Here is a 13897-nt window from a genome sequence, read left to right on the forward strand (position 1 = left end):
GTTTCACAGCAGAACCCAGGAAGTGTGCGGCTAGCTGTTTTCGCGAAACAGCACTTTGTTTTCGTCCCGATTGAATTGTGAGCCGTCTTCTTTTTTTTACACTTACGTTTCACGGGGCCGAAATGGCGACGTTTATCTCGGTGCCGTTGAAGAAGTCTTCTGAAGTTGACCTGGTCAAACCGCTGTCGAAATTCGTCACGATGAATTACCCAGCTGGCGAGGAACAAACGGAGTACATTCGGGCTTTGGAGGAGTTGAACAAGCTCCGCAAGAACGCACTCGGGAGGCCGCTCGACAAACACGACAGCTCCCTGGAGATCCTGCTGAGGTTTGAACCGCTCCATCACTGCTACCGTATAGTTGGCTAGCTCCCTGCTGGTTGAACCCGGCCACCCCTTACCTGTGGCGCGGTGTCTGCCGCGCCCAGCCCTGGTGTTGACGGTGGTATGATGCTACCGTCGAGCTAACGCTAGCCCTCCTCTGCGGAAGAAGCGCTCCGCAGCGTTCACACAGCTCCTTGTTAAACCCAGAACACGCGTACCTTTATATTAATTTACATCAGGTCCTGTTTCCATTTAAGCATTACGTCATTGTATTGACGATTACATTAAGGCTGAAGTAGAGTCCCTCCTGTTCATCCACAAAGCTGTCCATCAAAAATATTGTTTATGAAAAAGTGCGATGTCACCCAGTAATAAGTCAACACATTGTTTATTGACAACTGGGAGTGTTACATAATCAATAGTTTTGCCAAAGTTTTCGTTATTCTGAACTTTTATTTATTTTGGTTGAGGTTTTAGTGCTCATGAAGTTGTACCTTATTTAATAATATAGAGTCAACAAAGCGTTTTAATCTTCACTGATTATTAACCACGTTGGAAAGAGGAACTCCCAGTTCATTTAAACGCCGTCTGATAGCCGTGGCTGTTGTACAGGCCCTGTCTGTACTCGGTTCCTGTCATTCAGTGACAGAGAGGTGTGTTCTGTAGAAAAGGTGAAGAGGGCGTACAAGCCATATCCTTTTCTAAATGATCCATTACAAACCTTATAGTTGGATGGACTGTCAACCAGTTCAATAGACTTTGCTCCTTTTTGTCTGCATGGCTGCATCTTGGATTATTGTCTGGATGAAGCTCCTGGCCCACTATGCAGTATTGCGGGGCATGTCCATCTCTACTCTAGCATTCACTTCACAAGTGCAGTTGTCCAGGCAGTGCCAAGATTAGACTTTGCCCTTAAATCGTCCCACTCAATGTCACCTGCTGTATAAGACTGCTGACGTAAGGTGAGGTGCCAGCCTGACATGCAGGAGACTGGAGGCGGGGCGTGGAGTAATGGGAGTTTTTCATTAGAGCAAAGTGATATCGGCGATATGATTTAACGTCCATGGAGAATTCTGTGGTATGATTATGAGAAGGTAGCGGGATGCCCATCAAATCTATTTCCCTTTGTTTTATGTGCTGCAATACAGTGATGACTCAGTTGTTCAGAGTTCACCAGGACTCTGCACAGCCTCCTCCCTCACCCCCCACCGCCCCTCCTCCTCCCACTCTCCTAAAAACACCCCCCTTCAGACTTATTGTATGTTGTACATCCTGCCACTTAATGTACATACTTAATGTTTGTTTTCCTGGCACTTAAAAATAGTACTTGGCATTGTGTAGTGTCTTATTCTAGCTATCTTTGTTATACTGGGAATGGGTTAACCTAGCAATTGTTAGTGCTAAGCACTTGTTTCTATGAACATCACTTTGGATAAATGCGTCTGCTAAATGCTAATGCAAATGATGTAATGGCAGGCTTTTTCGCCGACAAAACACTGAATCAGATTGCATGTTCCATCATTTGCTTGATTTTTGTAATGTCTAGGTATCAAAGTCAAAGTCAGCTTTATTGTCAACACTTCACATGTACAAGACATGTGAGGGAATCGAGAAAACGTTTCTCCCATCCCACGGTGAACATATTAACGTATTGTGAGAAAAACATGCAACGTCCATTCTATTTTTCATTCCCACCCTCCCTTTCCTTGTCTGTATCAAAAGGATTAGGCCACAGCCTAAAGTAAACTGTTCAGCTAAATCCAGCTGTGGTTGGAGTATTGGCTTGGTATGAGTGAGTGTAACTCTTCCCCTGAATGTTGCCATTGTAGCTTCTTTGGCTCTCTCTAGGACTTTCCATGCACTCGGCCTACACGTTTTAAAACCTAAACAAAAGGACAGTGGTGGTGTCGCCCTGGCAACCATTGTTTGGGAAGCGGTTTCTTTTTTCTCCGAAGGGCACAACCCATCTCAGTGTCCCCCTGTTACGCATGTGTGTGTATCTATGGAAACCCCTTCACGCAACAACCGCCTCTTGTTTCACGATTGTACTCTGAACTCCTCATTGGAGCAGAGTGGTCATGTCGGGGATCGCCTCTTCTGGGTGTTGTCCTTTTCTAAGAATAGAAAGGTTACATTTACTGGCAGGGAAAGAGATTGACTGTGAACACCAGAGGCTGACGGACTGATTGGTCATAACTCTTCTCTGAGTCACCGTTAGGTCACATGTGATTCTCCCGCAGGAAGGGTTGTCTCAGCCCCAGTGCTACAGTTTAGCAACATAGCTGACACTACTAGATTAGTTTCACTGAGGTTTTCTTTACTAACCCTACTTCTTACTGCTTAGTTTCTCTTGCTGCAGTCCGTTAGGATGGTGCTACATAAGATAGGGATGACACTGTCATCGGGAACTTAGGGTCAGCCTAAATGTTTTCCTCCTACATGTTTAGCGAGTCTATACGTATTCATCCTTTCTATTACTATTATTGTAAGCTTACAACATCAAGAATTGTACCTGACATAGGACAAGATAAATAAGAAGTATAAATGGAATAACCTGATAAATAAGTAACCTAACCTGACGTTTCTATTATAGTACATTATTCAGATTTTTCTTACAAAAACCTATGTAACTATGACTTATAGCCATATACACATCTCCTTTATATAGCATGGACAGTTATAGGCCAATCGCACTGACAAGTGTGATTTCAAAAGTTCTGGAGAGTATTCTTTTAGTTTGATTGGGTAATTATATTAATACCAGAGACAATCAGTTTAGTTTCAAACCAAAGCATGGCACTGAGTTGTGTATTTACTATTTAGTTTAAAAGAAATAGTAGAAATGTTTTAATTGGTGTAATGGATGCCTCTAAGAGTCGAAGGCCTTTGATATTCAATCACCAGAAGCTATTTACAAAATTAAATCAAAGGGGTGTACCTGCTAGCATTATAGGAATACTTGCATACTGGTATGCTAACCAACCAGAGTATGCAAGTCAGATGGGGCAGCGGTGTCTCTGGTCCTTTCAGTGTTGCTAATGGAGTTCGACAAGGGGGGCTATTGTCACCAGCCCTCTTCAACCCGTATATGATCGATTTTATCTGACCAACTGAATGGCTGTAGAAAGGGCTGTATGATTGGCAAGACGTGATAAACCATCTAATGTATGCAGATGATTTGGCCACTCTCTCTCCCAGTAGTGCTGGGTTTCAGCAGTTGTTAAATGTGTGAACAGAATATGGTGTCACAGACATGATGTGCAATACAATTCAAATACGAGCAGTGTGATCATATGTAGGGCGAACGGAGATAAGGACCTCTCTTTCCACAATTTTATCTTTCTGGGGAAGAGCTTTGTGTTAGTTCTAAAGCCAAATACCTCAGCCTTTGCTGCAGCCGCCCCCGCCCTCGGGAATGCCCTCCCCAACGAGATCCGCAATGCCAACACTCTTTCATCTTTTAAAACTGCCCTTAAAAAACTCCTTTTCACCCTTGCTTTCAACCTTTAAACTTTTGTTTTGTCTACGTTTGTTTTGTTTAGCCGTTCTTTTTTTTTTCTTTTTTTCTTCTTATGATTTAGCTTATGAACCGATTGTGAAGCGTCTTTGAGCACTGGGAAAAGCGCTATATAAATTTGATCTATTATTCTTATTCTTCTTATTAATATTATTATAACAGATCAAATGCGTGACGATGACGACATTTTTAGAAGGTGTCGTACATTATATGCCCAAGCAAATATGTTGGCAAGAAATTGTGCTCTGATCATGTAAAAATATGTCTCTTTAGAGCATATTTATTCTTATTCATGTGTGTGTTGTCTATTTTTTTGTATTGTATGTCTTTTAAATGGACCTTGAGTCTTATAATAAAAGTTGTTGATGATGATGATGTATAACGAAAAATGCATGAATAGATATTATCACATTATATGTACATAGCAGAGAGTAAAGGACCATCCCAGCATCAAAGTCACGCTTCTTAGGCTCCAACAGACTATCTATGTTCTGTTCCCGGATTCCCTCATACATATCCCATTACGATCGTGAAATGTCCTCCATGCTATCGCTGGTTTGCTTGTATATAACTATTCCTCTCTGAGAACCTCAGGGAACTAGAGGATGTCTTAATGTATGTACATATCAAAGTGATAATGGTTGATCCTGGGTCTGCAGGATCTTTAGTCCCGTCTTCTGAAACACTTATTATTCCATCACAATGTCGTCTGCAGGTACTTCGACCAGCTGTCTGCTGTAGAACCCAAGTTCCCCTTCTCTGAAAACCAGGTACGGCACCAGAGGACGTCTGCGCATGCTCAGACACGCCCAACAGGAAAAACGGATGCAAATAATGTTGGCTCTCCCTTTCCCCACAGCTCTGCTTAACATTCACATGGAAAGATGCCTTCGATAGAGGCTCTCTGTTTGGAGGATCTGTCAAGCTTGGTAAGCATCTGTGTGTGTGTGTGCGCGCGTGTGCGTGTGTTTGTGTGTTTGGCATATGTGGGAAGCCCAGTAATTAACGTACCTCATTTAAATTTTAACCGGCCCTCATAAACAGGACTGTCAAGATGCCGGATTGCAATTTAGCCATGGTTCCATGCTTGTGGTAAGTTCTGCTGTTGTTAATCATGTAAATCTGTTTGTTTTTCAGCCCTCGCCAGTCTGGGCTACGAGAAAACCTGTGTGTTGTTCAATGCTGCTGCGCTCGCCAGTCAGATCGCATCCGAACAGAACCTAGACAGTGACGAAGGCCTGAGGGCTGCTGCTAAATACTACCAGGTAAACGGCCTTGATTACACACAAGTAACCAGGGAGACGCAAAGAATATTTGTGTGCCCATAGAGGATGCCTACAATGACATATTGTTCATGAGTCAGCAACACGGTGTTGGTAGCCTCACCCGACATCTTCCATGTGCTGTAAACAAAGCACTGTGACGTCCTGCCTCCTACACGCTCTTCCCAGGTGCCACCCCCACGCCTAAGGTATACAGAGTATCTCAAGGATGTGTGAACCCATCTGACGCGGCTTACCTCCTGTGGCGTTTTGCATGTGTGAACGGGCGCCTCACTGATCACCTCCGGACCGATTTCTCCGGAGTCCGTCCTGAGGTCACCGTGTGTGAAAGGCCCGCTGGGGACGCCTTCCTGTGGGGATTCTAGTTGTTTGACCATGCGACTCTGACTGTGTCCCCAGCTGGCCAGCGGGGCGCTCCTCCACATCAAGGACACAGTGCTGTCGGCGCTCAACAGGGAGCCCACCATGGACATCTCCCCGGAGACCGTTGGGGCCTTGCACCACATCATGCTGGCCCAGGCCCAAGAGGTCTTCTTCCTCAAAGCCACCTCTGGTACTTTGACAACTCACAAACAGCCGTGAACGTGACAACACTTGCATGAAGCACAACAGGCACCCCGTACGGATCGACCTGCACTCTAAAACAAACTGATGTAATTCATGCAAAACCAGTGATGGAAAGGTTTATCCGCCATGATCTTGTTATTGAGCAGTTAGCCATCATCCTATCGACTGGGACAGAGATACAGATGGGTCAATCACACGGTTTATTTAGAGCACACTACTTAGTCGAAGTTTAAATTAAATGGGAAGCCTCGGTATTCCACAGTGATCGCAGTGGAATACCGTTCGTTGCCACGGTTATTTGCTGTCAGCTTCACCAAACTAATAATCAGTTATCAATCCGCAGCACGTGTGAGACCTTGTGATGTTGAGGAAACTAAGCTCACGCCAATTCACATTTGGTTTTATCAACCAACAGATAAAATGAAAGATGCCATCATTGCAAAACTGGCCAATCAGGCGGCTGATTTCTACGGCGACGCCTTCAAACAATGCCAGTACAAGGAGAACCTTCCGAAGGTATGTTGAGGAGACTCACGCTCATCACATGCATCAGTGCGTGCACCTTGTGTAGACAAATGCCTGGCTTTGCAATACCTAGGCGCTTTTTAGAAAAAGTCAACTTCCCACGAGTCTGTCCTCTTCCTCCTTCATTTACACAGTGAGGGTGGAGTTCTGTTGTGTTTTGGGGAACAGTCTGTATGTGTGTGCGTGAGTGTATTTTGTATGAACACACATTCAAGGGTGACACTGGGATGTTGAAATCACTGCACCTCTCCGTCTTCATTGGTCTGTTTCTGCCCTTCTCTGCATTCTGGTTGGTTGTTGGTCTTTTTTTATACTATTGAACTGGGATTGGATCGTTCTCTGCACTCTAATTGGTTACCTGCCGATGGGGTTTTTGAGAATTCCTAATAACTAGTCGCACACAAACCCACCGCGTTCACACACCGGCCCTCACACACGGCGGGGCCGTCCGGGCTGCTGAATGGCGTTTAGGGCGGATGGTCACCACAAAGGTTTAACCCGTCATGACCTGTTCTCTCTCTCCTTCTCTCTGTCTCTCTTTCTCAATTTCCCTCTCTCTTTCTCTTGTGGTCTTCCTCCTCTTCTTCTTCACCCCCCCATGCTGCTATCGCCGTTTGGTCATGTGTGCGTTTGTGTATGCATTGTATTGCATGTGCGCCCTCGACTGATGGCTGGTGCCTCCTCTGGGATTGGCTTTCGTCATGTCCTCCGTGATTTAACTCGCCGCTGTGTGTGTGTCCCTGCTCTTCTGTGTTGTATTTTTGGTTTGCCTTGCTTGTGTTTGTGTGTGCATACGCGTGTGTGTGTTTGTGTCTGTGATGCGTGTGTTGTGTACGAACTTCCACACGTGTGTTTGTGTGCGTTTGGTCGTGTACGGATGTATGTGCGTGTGTGTATATTTTTGTGTGCGTGTGTGTGTGTGTGTGTGTATGTGCGCTTTGTGGTTGCCTCTCCCTGGTCAGTATTTTTACTTTCAGGAAGTGTTGCCGGTGCTGGCAGCCAAGCACTGCATCATGCAGGCCAACGCAGAGCTGCACCAGAGCATCCTGGCCAAGCAGAACAAGCACTTTGGGGAGGAGATCGCTCGTCTGCAGGTAGGGGACCGCCCGTCTCTTTGTGCTATCGCCGGAGATAGAGCACCAGACGATGGCTTTCACTGGGTAGTCTCTGAGAGCTGGTGAAGGGATTACAAAGGCAAGCAGCCTCACGTTCAGATGACCACGTCCCTGTTGTTCTTGGCACACGTTCTCCCTGATAACACAGATCTACAACGGAGCCCTTTCACAGAGGCATCACCGAAGGAGAAACACATGGGTCGCTCATGGCATTTATTCTTTCATGGACCTGGTTACTGGTACTGGACTAAACTGTTGAAGATGAGTCTACTAACCTGTGCTCTGGCACACGAAGGGACCAGCCCCATAATTATTGTTACGAGCGACGCCTGTGTTTGTCTTACGATAGCACCCATAGTCATACAGTATACTGTATACATGCCACATTGACTGCTTCTACCTCATGCTGCGATACGTCAACATCACCAGGCCAAGGCTGGCCTGTAAAGACTGGGACGCTGTGTTCATTTTACATCATATTCAATCGTATCATACACACTTAATATAAGAACACTTTTTTACTCCACGTAGATCATAAACCGTTGAAATAGAGCGATGATCTTGAGGAAATGGCACCATTATAGCGCTCTTTATCAAGACAAACCGCAGCTCACCGGTCTACCCGTATCTGTTTACAGGCCGGTCTCAGCCTGACCAACATGGCAGCTACGTTTATGTACGATCCAAAGGCCAACGTGGCGTCTTTGTTTATATGTCTATGGTGATGTTCCGCCCCCAAGTCACTGAGCGCGAAGGCCTGTTCTGATTGGACTGGTCGTAGCTACCCAGTAACGGTCTCTTCTGATGGACTGGTCATCATAGCTACCCAGTAATGGTCTCCCCTCCCCCAGCACGCCGCGGAGCTGGTGAAGACGGTGGCGTCGCGCTACGACGAGTACGTCAGCGTCAAGGACCTGAGCGACAAGATCAACCGGGCACTGGCCAACGCCAAGAAGGACAACGACTTCATCTACCACGACCGCGTGCCCGAGGTCAAGGATCTTGCCAACATCGGCAAGGCCGCGCTGGCCAAGGCCACCGCCATCTCACCCCCCCTCAGCCAGAAGTTCACCGGTGGGTACACGCACGCTCGCACACACACGCACACAAGTAGGTGTGTAACAATAACACCTTTTCCGACGATATTTACCTGGAACGCAAATGTGGTCCAGGAAAATACAAATTCAAATTACGTAACGTGTTTATTCTATACTGTTATTTACTTTGCCCAATCAGAGGTACATAGAAGAAAGCTTTTGCAAAAGTAGATCCACTGTGAATGCTGTTTGTGTTTGTATTGGGCCCTGTTTTATCAGTGGCCGTCCATAACTCTGTAAGTTTCTGTGGTTGTCCCCAGACCTGTTTGAGAAGATGGTCCCGATGGCCGTGCAGCAGGCCATGGGCGTGTACAACCAGAGGAAGGCTGAGACCGTCAACAGGCTAGTGGGCACCATGCGGGAAGCCACCAACCTCTGCAATGGGTACGCTGCCTGGCTCTGTGTGTGTGTGTGTGCGTGTGTGTGTGCGTGTGTGTGTGTGTGTGTGTGTGTGTGTCGGCGCAATTCAAAAGATAAGAAGGTTGTCAAAGGACAACATACAGATCCACTGACCTGCACCCCAGAAAACAATCACTGCCGGTTGCTTTAGGAAAACCTGTTGAACCAACACAATGATCATGTAGAAACGTAGAATAGAAGGTCGAAATACAGCAGGGAGAATCCCTTTTTTGGTCAGTCAGGCCCTTCTAGGGTCCTTTAATCTATGCCTGCAGTCTACTAAGAGCAAGATGGCTCTCTCTGCTCCGGAATGTTCCTAAAGTCCCCTAAAGTGACTTTGGAGGAATGACCAACTGGTAAATGGAATCCTTCTGGACCTGGTTCTTTCAGCGTGTTGGCCTCCCTCAACCTGCCTGCCGCCCTGGAGGACCTGTCAGGGGACACTATCCCACAATCCATCGCAGAGAAGTCCAGGGCTGTGGTGAGCAAGGGGGGTCTGCAGAGCATCGAGCAGCTGATCCGGGACCTGCCCGACCTCATGACCCGCAACAGAGAGATCCTGGATGAGGTAACTACCGAGAAACCACTGCAGTGCTACGGCTGTGGAGCTGCCCACTGTAGTCAATGGTAGTCCAGCCAAACACTCAACTGTGTGTGTGTGTGTGTGTGTGTGTGTGTGTGTGTGTGTGTGTGTGTGTGTGTGTGTGTGTGTGTGTGTGTGTGTGTGTGTGTGTGTGTGTGTGTGTGTGTGTCCAACAGTCTCTCAAGATGCTGGATGATGAGGAGACAACAGACAACGAGTTGAGGTCAAAGTTCAACCAACGCTGGAACAGAACTCCTTCTGGAGACCTTTACAAGCCCCTCCGTACAGGTACACACACACACACACACACACACACACACACACACACACACACACACACACACACACACACACACACACACACACACACACACACACACACACACACACACACACAGAGGGGGGTAGGGGATTCAATTAAAATAGAAAATGATGAAACTACATGCTGAATCTTTTCTGCCTACTGAGTCTGTATACAATATGATGATTCAAGTATAATGTAATAATAGGAAATCCTGGAGTTTCAGTTGATACTTGGTGTGGAAGTGGTTGAAGGTGGGTTAATCTCCCTCCCCTCCGTCCCCCCCCCCTCTCCCCTCCAGAGGGCGCTAACTTCCGCAGCAAGCTGGACGTGGCCACGCACGCGGACGGAGTGGTGCGGGAGCGCTTCAACACCAACTGTGAAATGATCACACTGCTCTGCAAGTCGGAGGGCGAGCTCAACGCCGCCATCCCCTCGGCCAACCCCGCCAAGACCCTGCAGGGCAGCGAGGTCCGTCCACCCGTCTGTCAGCGACCTGTCTCTCAGTCCACGTGTCTATCCTTCCAGCTCTCTGTCCGTCCCACTGTCCGTCGACCTGTCATTCGACCTGTCTGTCTGTCCATTTGGTGTTTCAGTCCACCTTTTCTTCCACCCGTCTGTGTGCCCGTCCATTAAGGTGTCTGTCCTGCACTGTGCTGCCCTGTGGGCCCCCCCTGGCCGCCTCTCTGTCGTCCCCCTGGACCCATAGCGGTGAGGTAACGTGGGCGTGTCCCGTGCAGGTGGTGAACGTGCTGCGCTCCCTGCTGACCCAGCTGGACGAGGTGAAGAGGGAGAGGGAGGGCCTGGAGGGGGAGATCAAGGCGGCCACCTTCGACATGACCGCCAACTTCCTGGCGGCCATGGAGCAGGACAGATCCATCAACGAGGAGGCGCTGTCCCTGTCCCAGCTGGACCAGCAATACGGCCAGTACAACCAGAAGGTCCAGGCCACCCTGCGCACGCAGGAGGAGCTGCTGGGGAAAGTGCAGGTAAGAGCCCAGAGGAACGCACGCTCTGGTACTGTGTGTGGTACGAAGCGATCAGTCAGATCCACGGAGGGGATGGGAGAATGACGGGATCTTCAACGCAGACAGACACGCACACACACACACGCAGACACACACACACACGCAGACACACACGCACGCAGAGACACACACACACACACGCAGACACACAGACAGACGCCACTTTGAAGAGAACGGTTGGATTAAGTTATTTGACTTCAGTCCACCTTTCCTGCCACATAGTGTTGCCAAGACAAACCTTATCCGTTCACCGTTCACCTCCTCTGTGCGTCCCCTCCAGACAGCCCACCAGGAGTTCAGCGGCCTGAAGCAGTCCAACTCAGAGGCCAACAGCCGGGAGGAGGTGCTGAAGAAGCTGGCCTCCGCCCACGACAGCTACGTTGAGATCACCAACAACCTGAGCGAAGGCACCAAGGTACCGGGACCTCCCGACCTCCCAGCTCCCTCTGCCTAGTATCACTCCTAGAGTGGGTAGCTAGGTACTTTATTCGTCCCCCAGGGCAAACGAAGGCCTTACAACGGCACACATCAATAATACAACAGTTATAATCAAGCAATGAACAAATCCTCTCATCCATTGACCTTGAAAAACAAGTTAGCTGACCTGAGATGCAAACCAAAGCCCTGACAAAAAACAGTTTGGCTTGCGCAGTCGGTAGGTAGACGGGTGGATGGTTCACTGTGTCTTCTTATCCCCCTCTCCTGTTTAGTTCTACAACAGCCTGACGGAGATCCTGCTCAAGTTCCAGAACAAGTGCAGTGACATCGTCTTCGCCCGCAAGACGGAGCGCGACGAGCTGCTCAAGTACGACCTGGCTCTGAACAAAATGGACGCCGTGTTTGGTTGACTTGACCGTAGTTTAATGCAGAGGATGTGTTAATATTTGACGGCTGAAATACATTGGTGCTGTAATGAACTATTTTTACAGAGGTGTCTTTCTAAGACATGGGTCCTCACTCCTTCAATCTACCACGAGGGCCCAGTAGTACACTTTAAAGTAGAATAATTAGTCTGATGAGGGCCCCCTGTGTCCCCTGACACGCCCCTGGGAAGACGTCCCACTGCTCAGCCATGTATCAAAAGAGGCCGCGTTGGCCTGTGGAACGTATACACCAATGTAGCCGCCATATTGGAGAGGCAAACGCTGGCCTTTAAACAAATAATCCATTTGTTGATATGGGATCTGATCCATGGTGGGTAGATGAACAATACATATCAATAAAATATATGAAAATATGATATTCAAATTTTTAATATGAATATAAAAATCATTAAAATCCCACAAGTAACGTTAATCTTACACCGCTTTTTATCCAGAGGAAACTCTAGTATTAGTTTACAGGCCAGTCCTGGCCTCTCCAACATGGCGTTGGCGTATCGCAGCAGCAGTCCACTGGGGGGACCTCTGGGAGAGGCCTGGTTAGCTGGGCCCTGTGGCCCGTGTCTGTGCCCCCCCATGCTGACGGTGGTGTCCCGGTGGGGTTCTGCTCGTGTCCAGGGAGCTGCAGCAGAGCATCGCGCGAGAGCCCAGCGCGCCCTCCTTCAACGCCCCCGCCTACCAGAGCAACCTGGCCGCCAGCGCCGCCGCCCCGGGCCCCGGGGCCGCCAACCCCACCCCCGCGCCCAGGACCGTCTTTGTGAGTGGCCAGGTGGGGGCTGCCGTGAGGGTCGTCTCTTATAGGGCAAACGTTTGCACACACACACACACACACACACACACACACACACACACACACACACACACACACACACACACACAGAGACTCACCTCCCCGTCTCCCCCCGTCCCCCCCGCCTCAGCAGGCCCAGCAGCAGACGCCCCAGCAGCCCCAGCCGACCCAGGCCAAGGTCCTGCAGCCCCCGGCCAGACCCCCTCCTCCCAGCTTCACCCCACAGGGGCCCACCTTCAACACCGGCCCCGTGCCCCCCGCTGCCGCCGCGCCGCCAGGGGGCAACCCTCCGCCCATGGCCCCGCCCGGCCAGGCCCAGGGCCCGCCCTACCCCTCCTACCAGGGCTACCCGGGGTGAGTCGGTGCAGCGGGGCGCCTGCTGAGTCGACTCTCGCCTCATGCTAATGCTAATGCTATGCTAATGTTATGCTAATGCAGAGGTGTTCCGCAGCCCTGGAGCGGCGGTGCTGACCCGGTCTGTTTGTGTGTGTGTGTGTGTGTGTGTGTGTGTGTGCAGGTACTACCAGATGCCCATGAACTACAACCCCTACCCCATGGGCTACAACATGCCCTACATGCCCTACCAGGCCCAGCCAGGACAGCCGGGCTACCCCGGGGCCCCGCCCGCCGGACAGCCCTACCCAGGATACCCCCAGCAGCCCCCCCAGCAACAGCCCTACTACCCACAGCAATAACTACCCCCCCCCTCCCCCCACTGGCCTCGCCCCACTCCTACGCCTCCCCCTCTACATCACACTCAGACCTGCTCTGCCCCACCCAAAGTTCCTCTACGCCCCGGTTTCTACTCTGCTCTTCCTGGAGACTAAATAACCCCAGCAATAACACCAACCCCCCCCCCCTGTATAACCTTCCCCTCTCGTCTCCCAGCTCTCCCCCCTTCTCCCTCCGGGTTCAGTTGAAGCTGATACATTGAACCGTCTGAAGGAGGCTCCGAGCTGCTCTGCACTCCACCTGTCGCTTTAACAGCCTTTTAATTCCCTTTGTGTATTTTTTTGCTCCACTTCCCCCACCCCATCGCTCAGCCCCTAAACCCCCCCTGTCTTCTCTCGCTCGCCCCACGCACTAACTTCTCCCTCTCCCTCCTCGCCTTGTACCCTGTTGTTTGTTTTTGTCTTCGTTTTTTCACGGTTTTATTATTATTTCTTTGGTTAATAGTTTTGTTAATTATTTTTGTCTTAATCAATTGTTAGGGTGTTTTTCTGGTTTGATCCTTGAGTGAAAGTACAAGGCCCTGGTCCTGCTGAAGGAATCCTGGAGCCGTCGTTTCTCCTTTCATAATCTATCTTCCTGTACACCCACGAACGTGGGTGTACAGGAAGATAGATTATGAAAGGAGAAACGACGGCTCCAGGATTCCCCGCTCTCTTCTCTTCTGGGCTCTGGACTACTGTGTGGCTTATAGAACACGCTGCAAAGGATTGTGGGATAGTGCTCTTCAGCTTCCGGGACAGGTGGTGGCAGGCTTCT

The 13897-nt window shown here is 49.4% G+C and overlaps 1 protein-coding gene across 4 annotated transcripts; it reads left to right on the forward strand.

The window, feature by feature from the left end:
• Positions 1-7: 7 nt before the first annotated feature.
• On the forward strand, positions 8-13119 carry pdcd6ip (programmed cell death 6 interacting protein). 4 transcript variants are annotated; one of them, XM_056582844.1, is made up of 18 exons: positions 8-328; positions 4556-4610; positions 4700-4769; positions 4978-5105; positions 5523-5676; positions 6106-6206; positions 7178-7309; positions 8182-8404; positions 8688-8811; positions 9217-9394; positions 9586-9697; positions 10012-10181; positions 10451-10699; positions 11019-11153; positions 11449-11543; positions 12238-12388; positions 12543-12763; positions 12927-13119. In XM_056582844.1, exons 1-18 carry the CDS (start codon positions 123-125, stop codon positions 13102-13104), a joined length of 2682 nt encoding a protein of 893 aa, XP_056438819.1. In that variant the 5' UTR covers positions 8-122; the 3' UTR covers positions 13105-13119. The 4 variants fall into 4 exon arrangements, with proteins under 4 accessions (XP_056438819.1, XP_056438820.1, XP_056438822.1 ...); XM_056582845.1 differs by having other exon boundaries at positions 12238-12376; positions 12540-12763; XM_056582847.1 differs by having other exon boundaries at positions 9-328; positions 12238-12376.
• The last annotated feature ends 778 nt before the right edge of the window (positions 13120-13897 follow it).

The sequence above is a fragment of the Gadus chalcogrammus genome, chromosome 22 (genome assembly GCF_026213295.1).
Source record: "Gadus chalcogrammus isolate NIFS_2021 chromosome 22, NIFS_Gcha_1.0, whole genome shotgun sequence".
Taxonomy (NCBI): Eukaryota; Metazoa; Chordata; class Actinopteri; order Gadiformes; family Gadidae; genus Gadus; species Gadus chalcogrammus.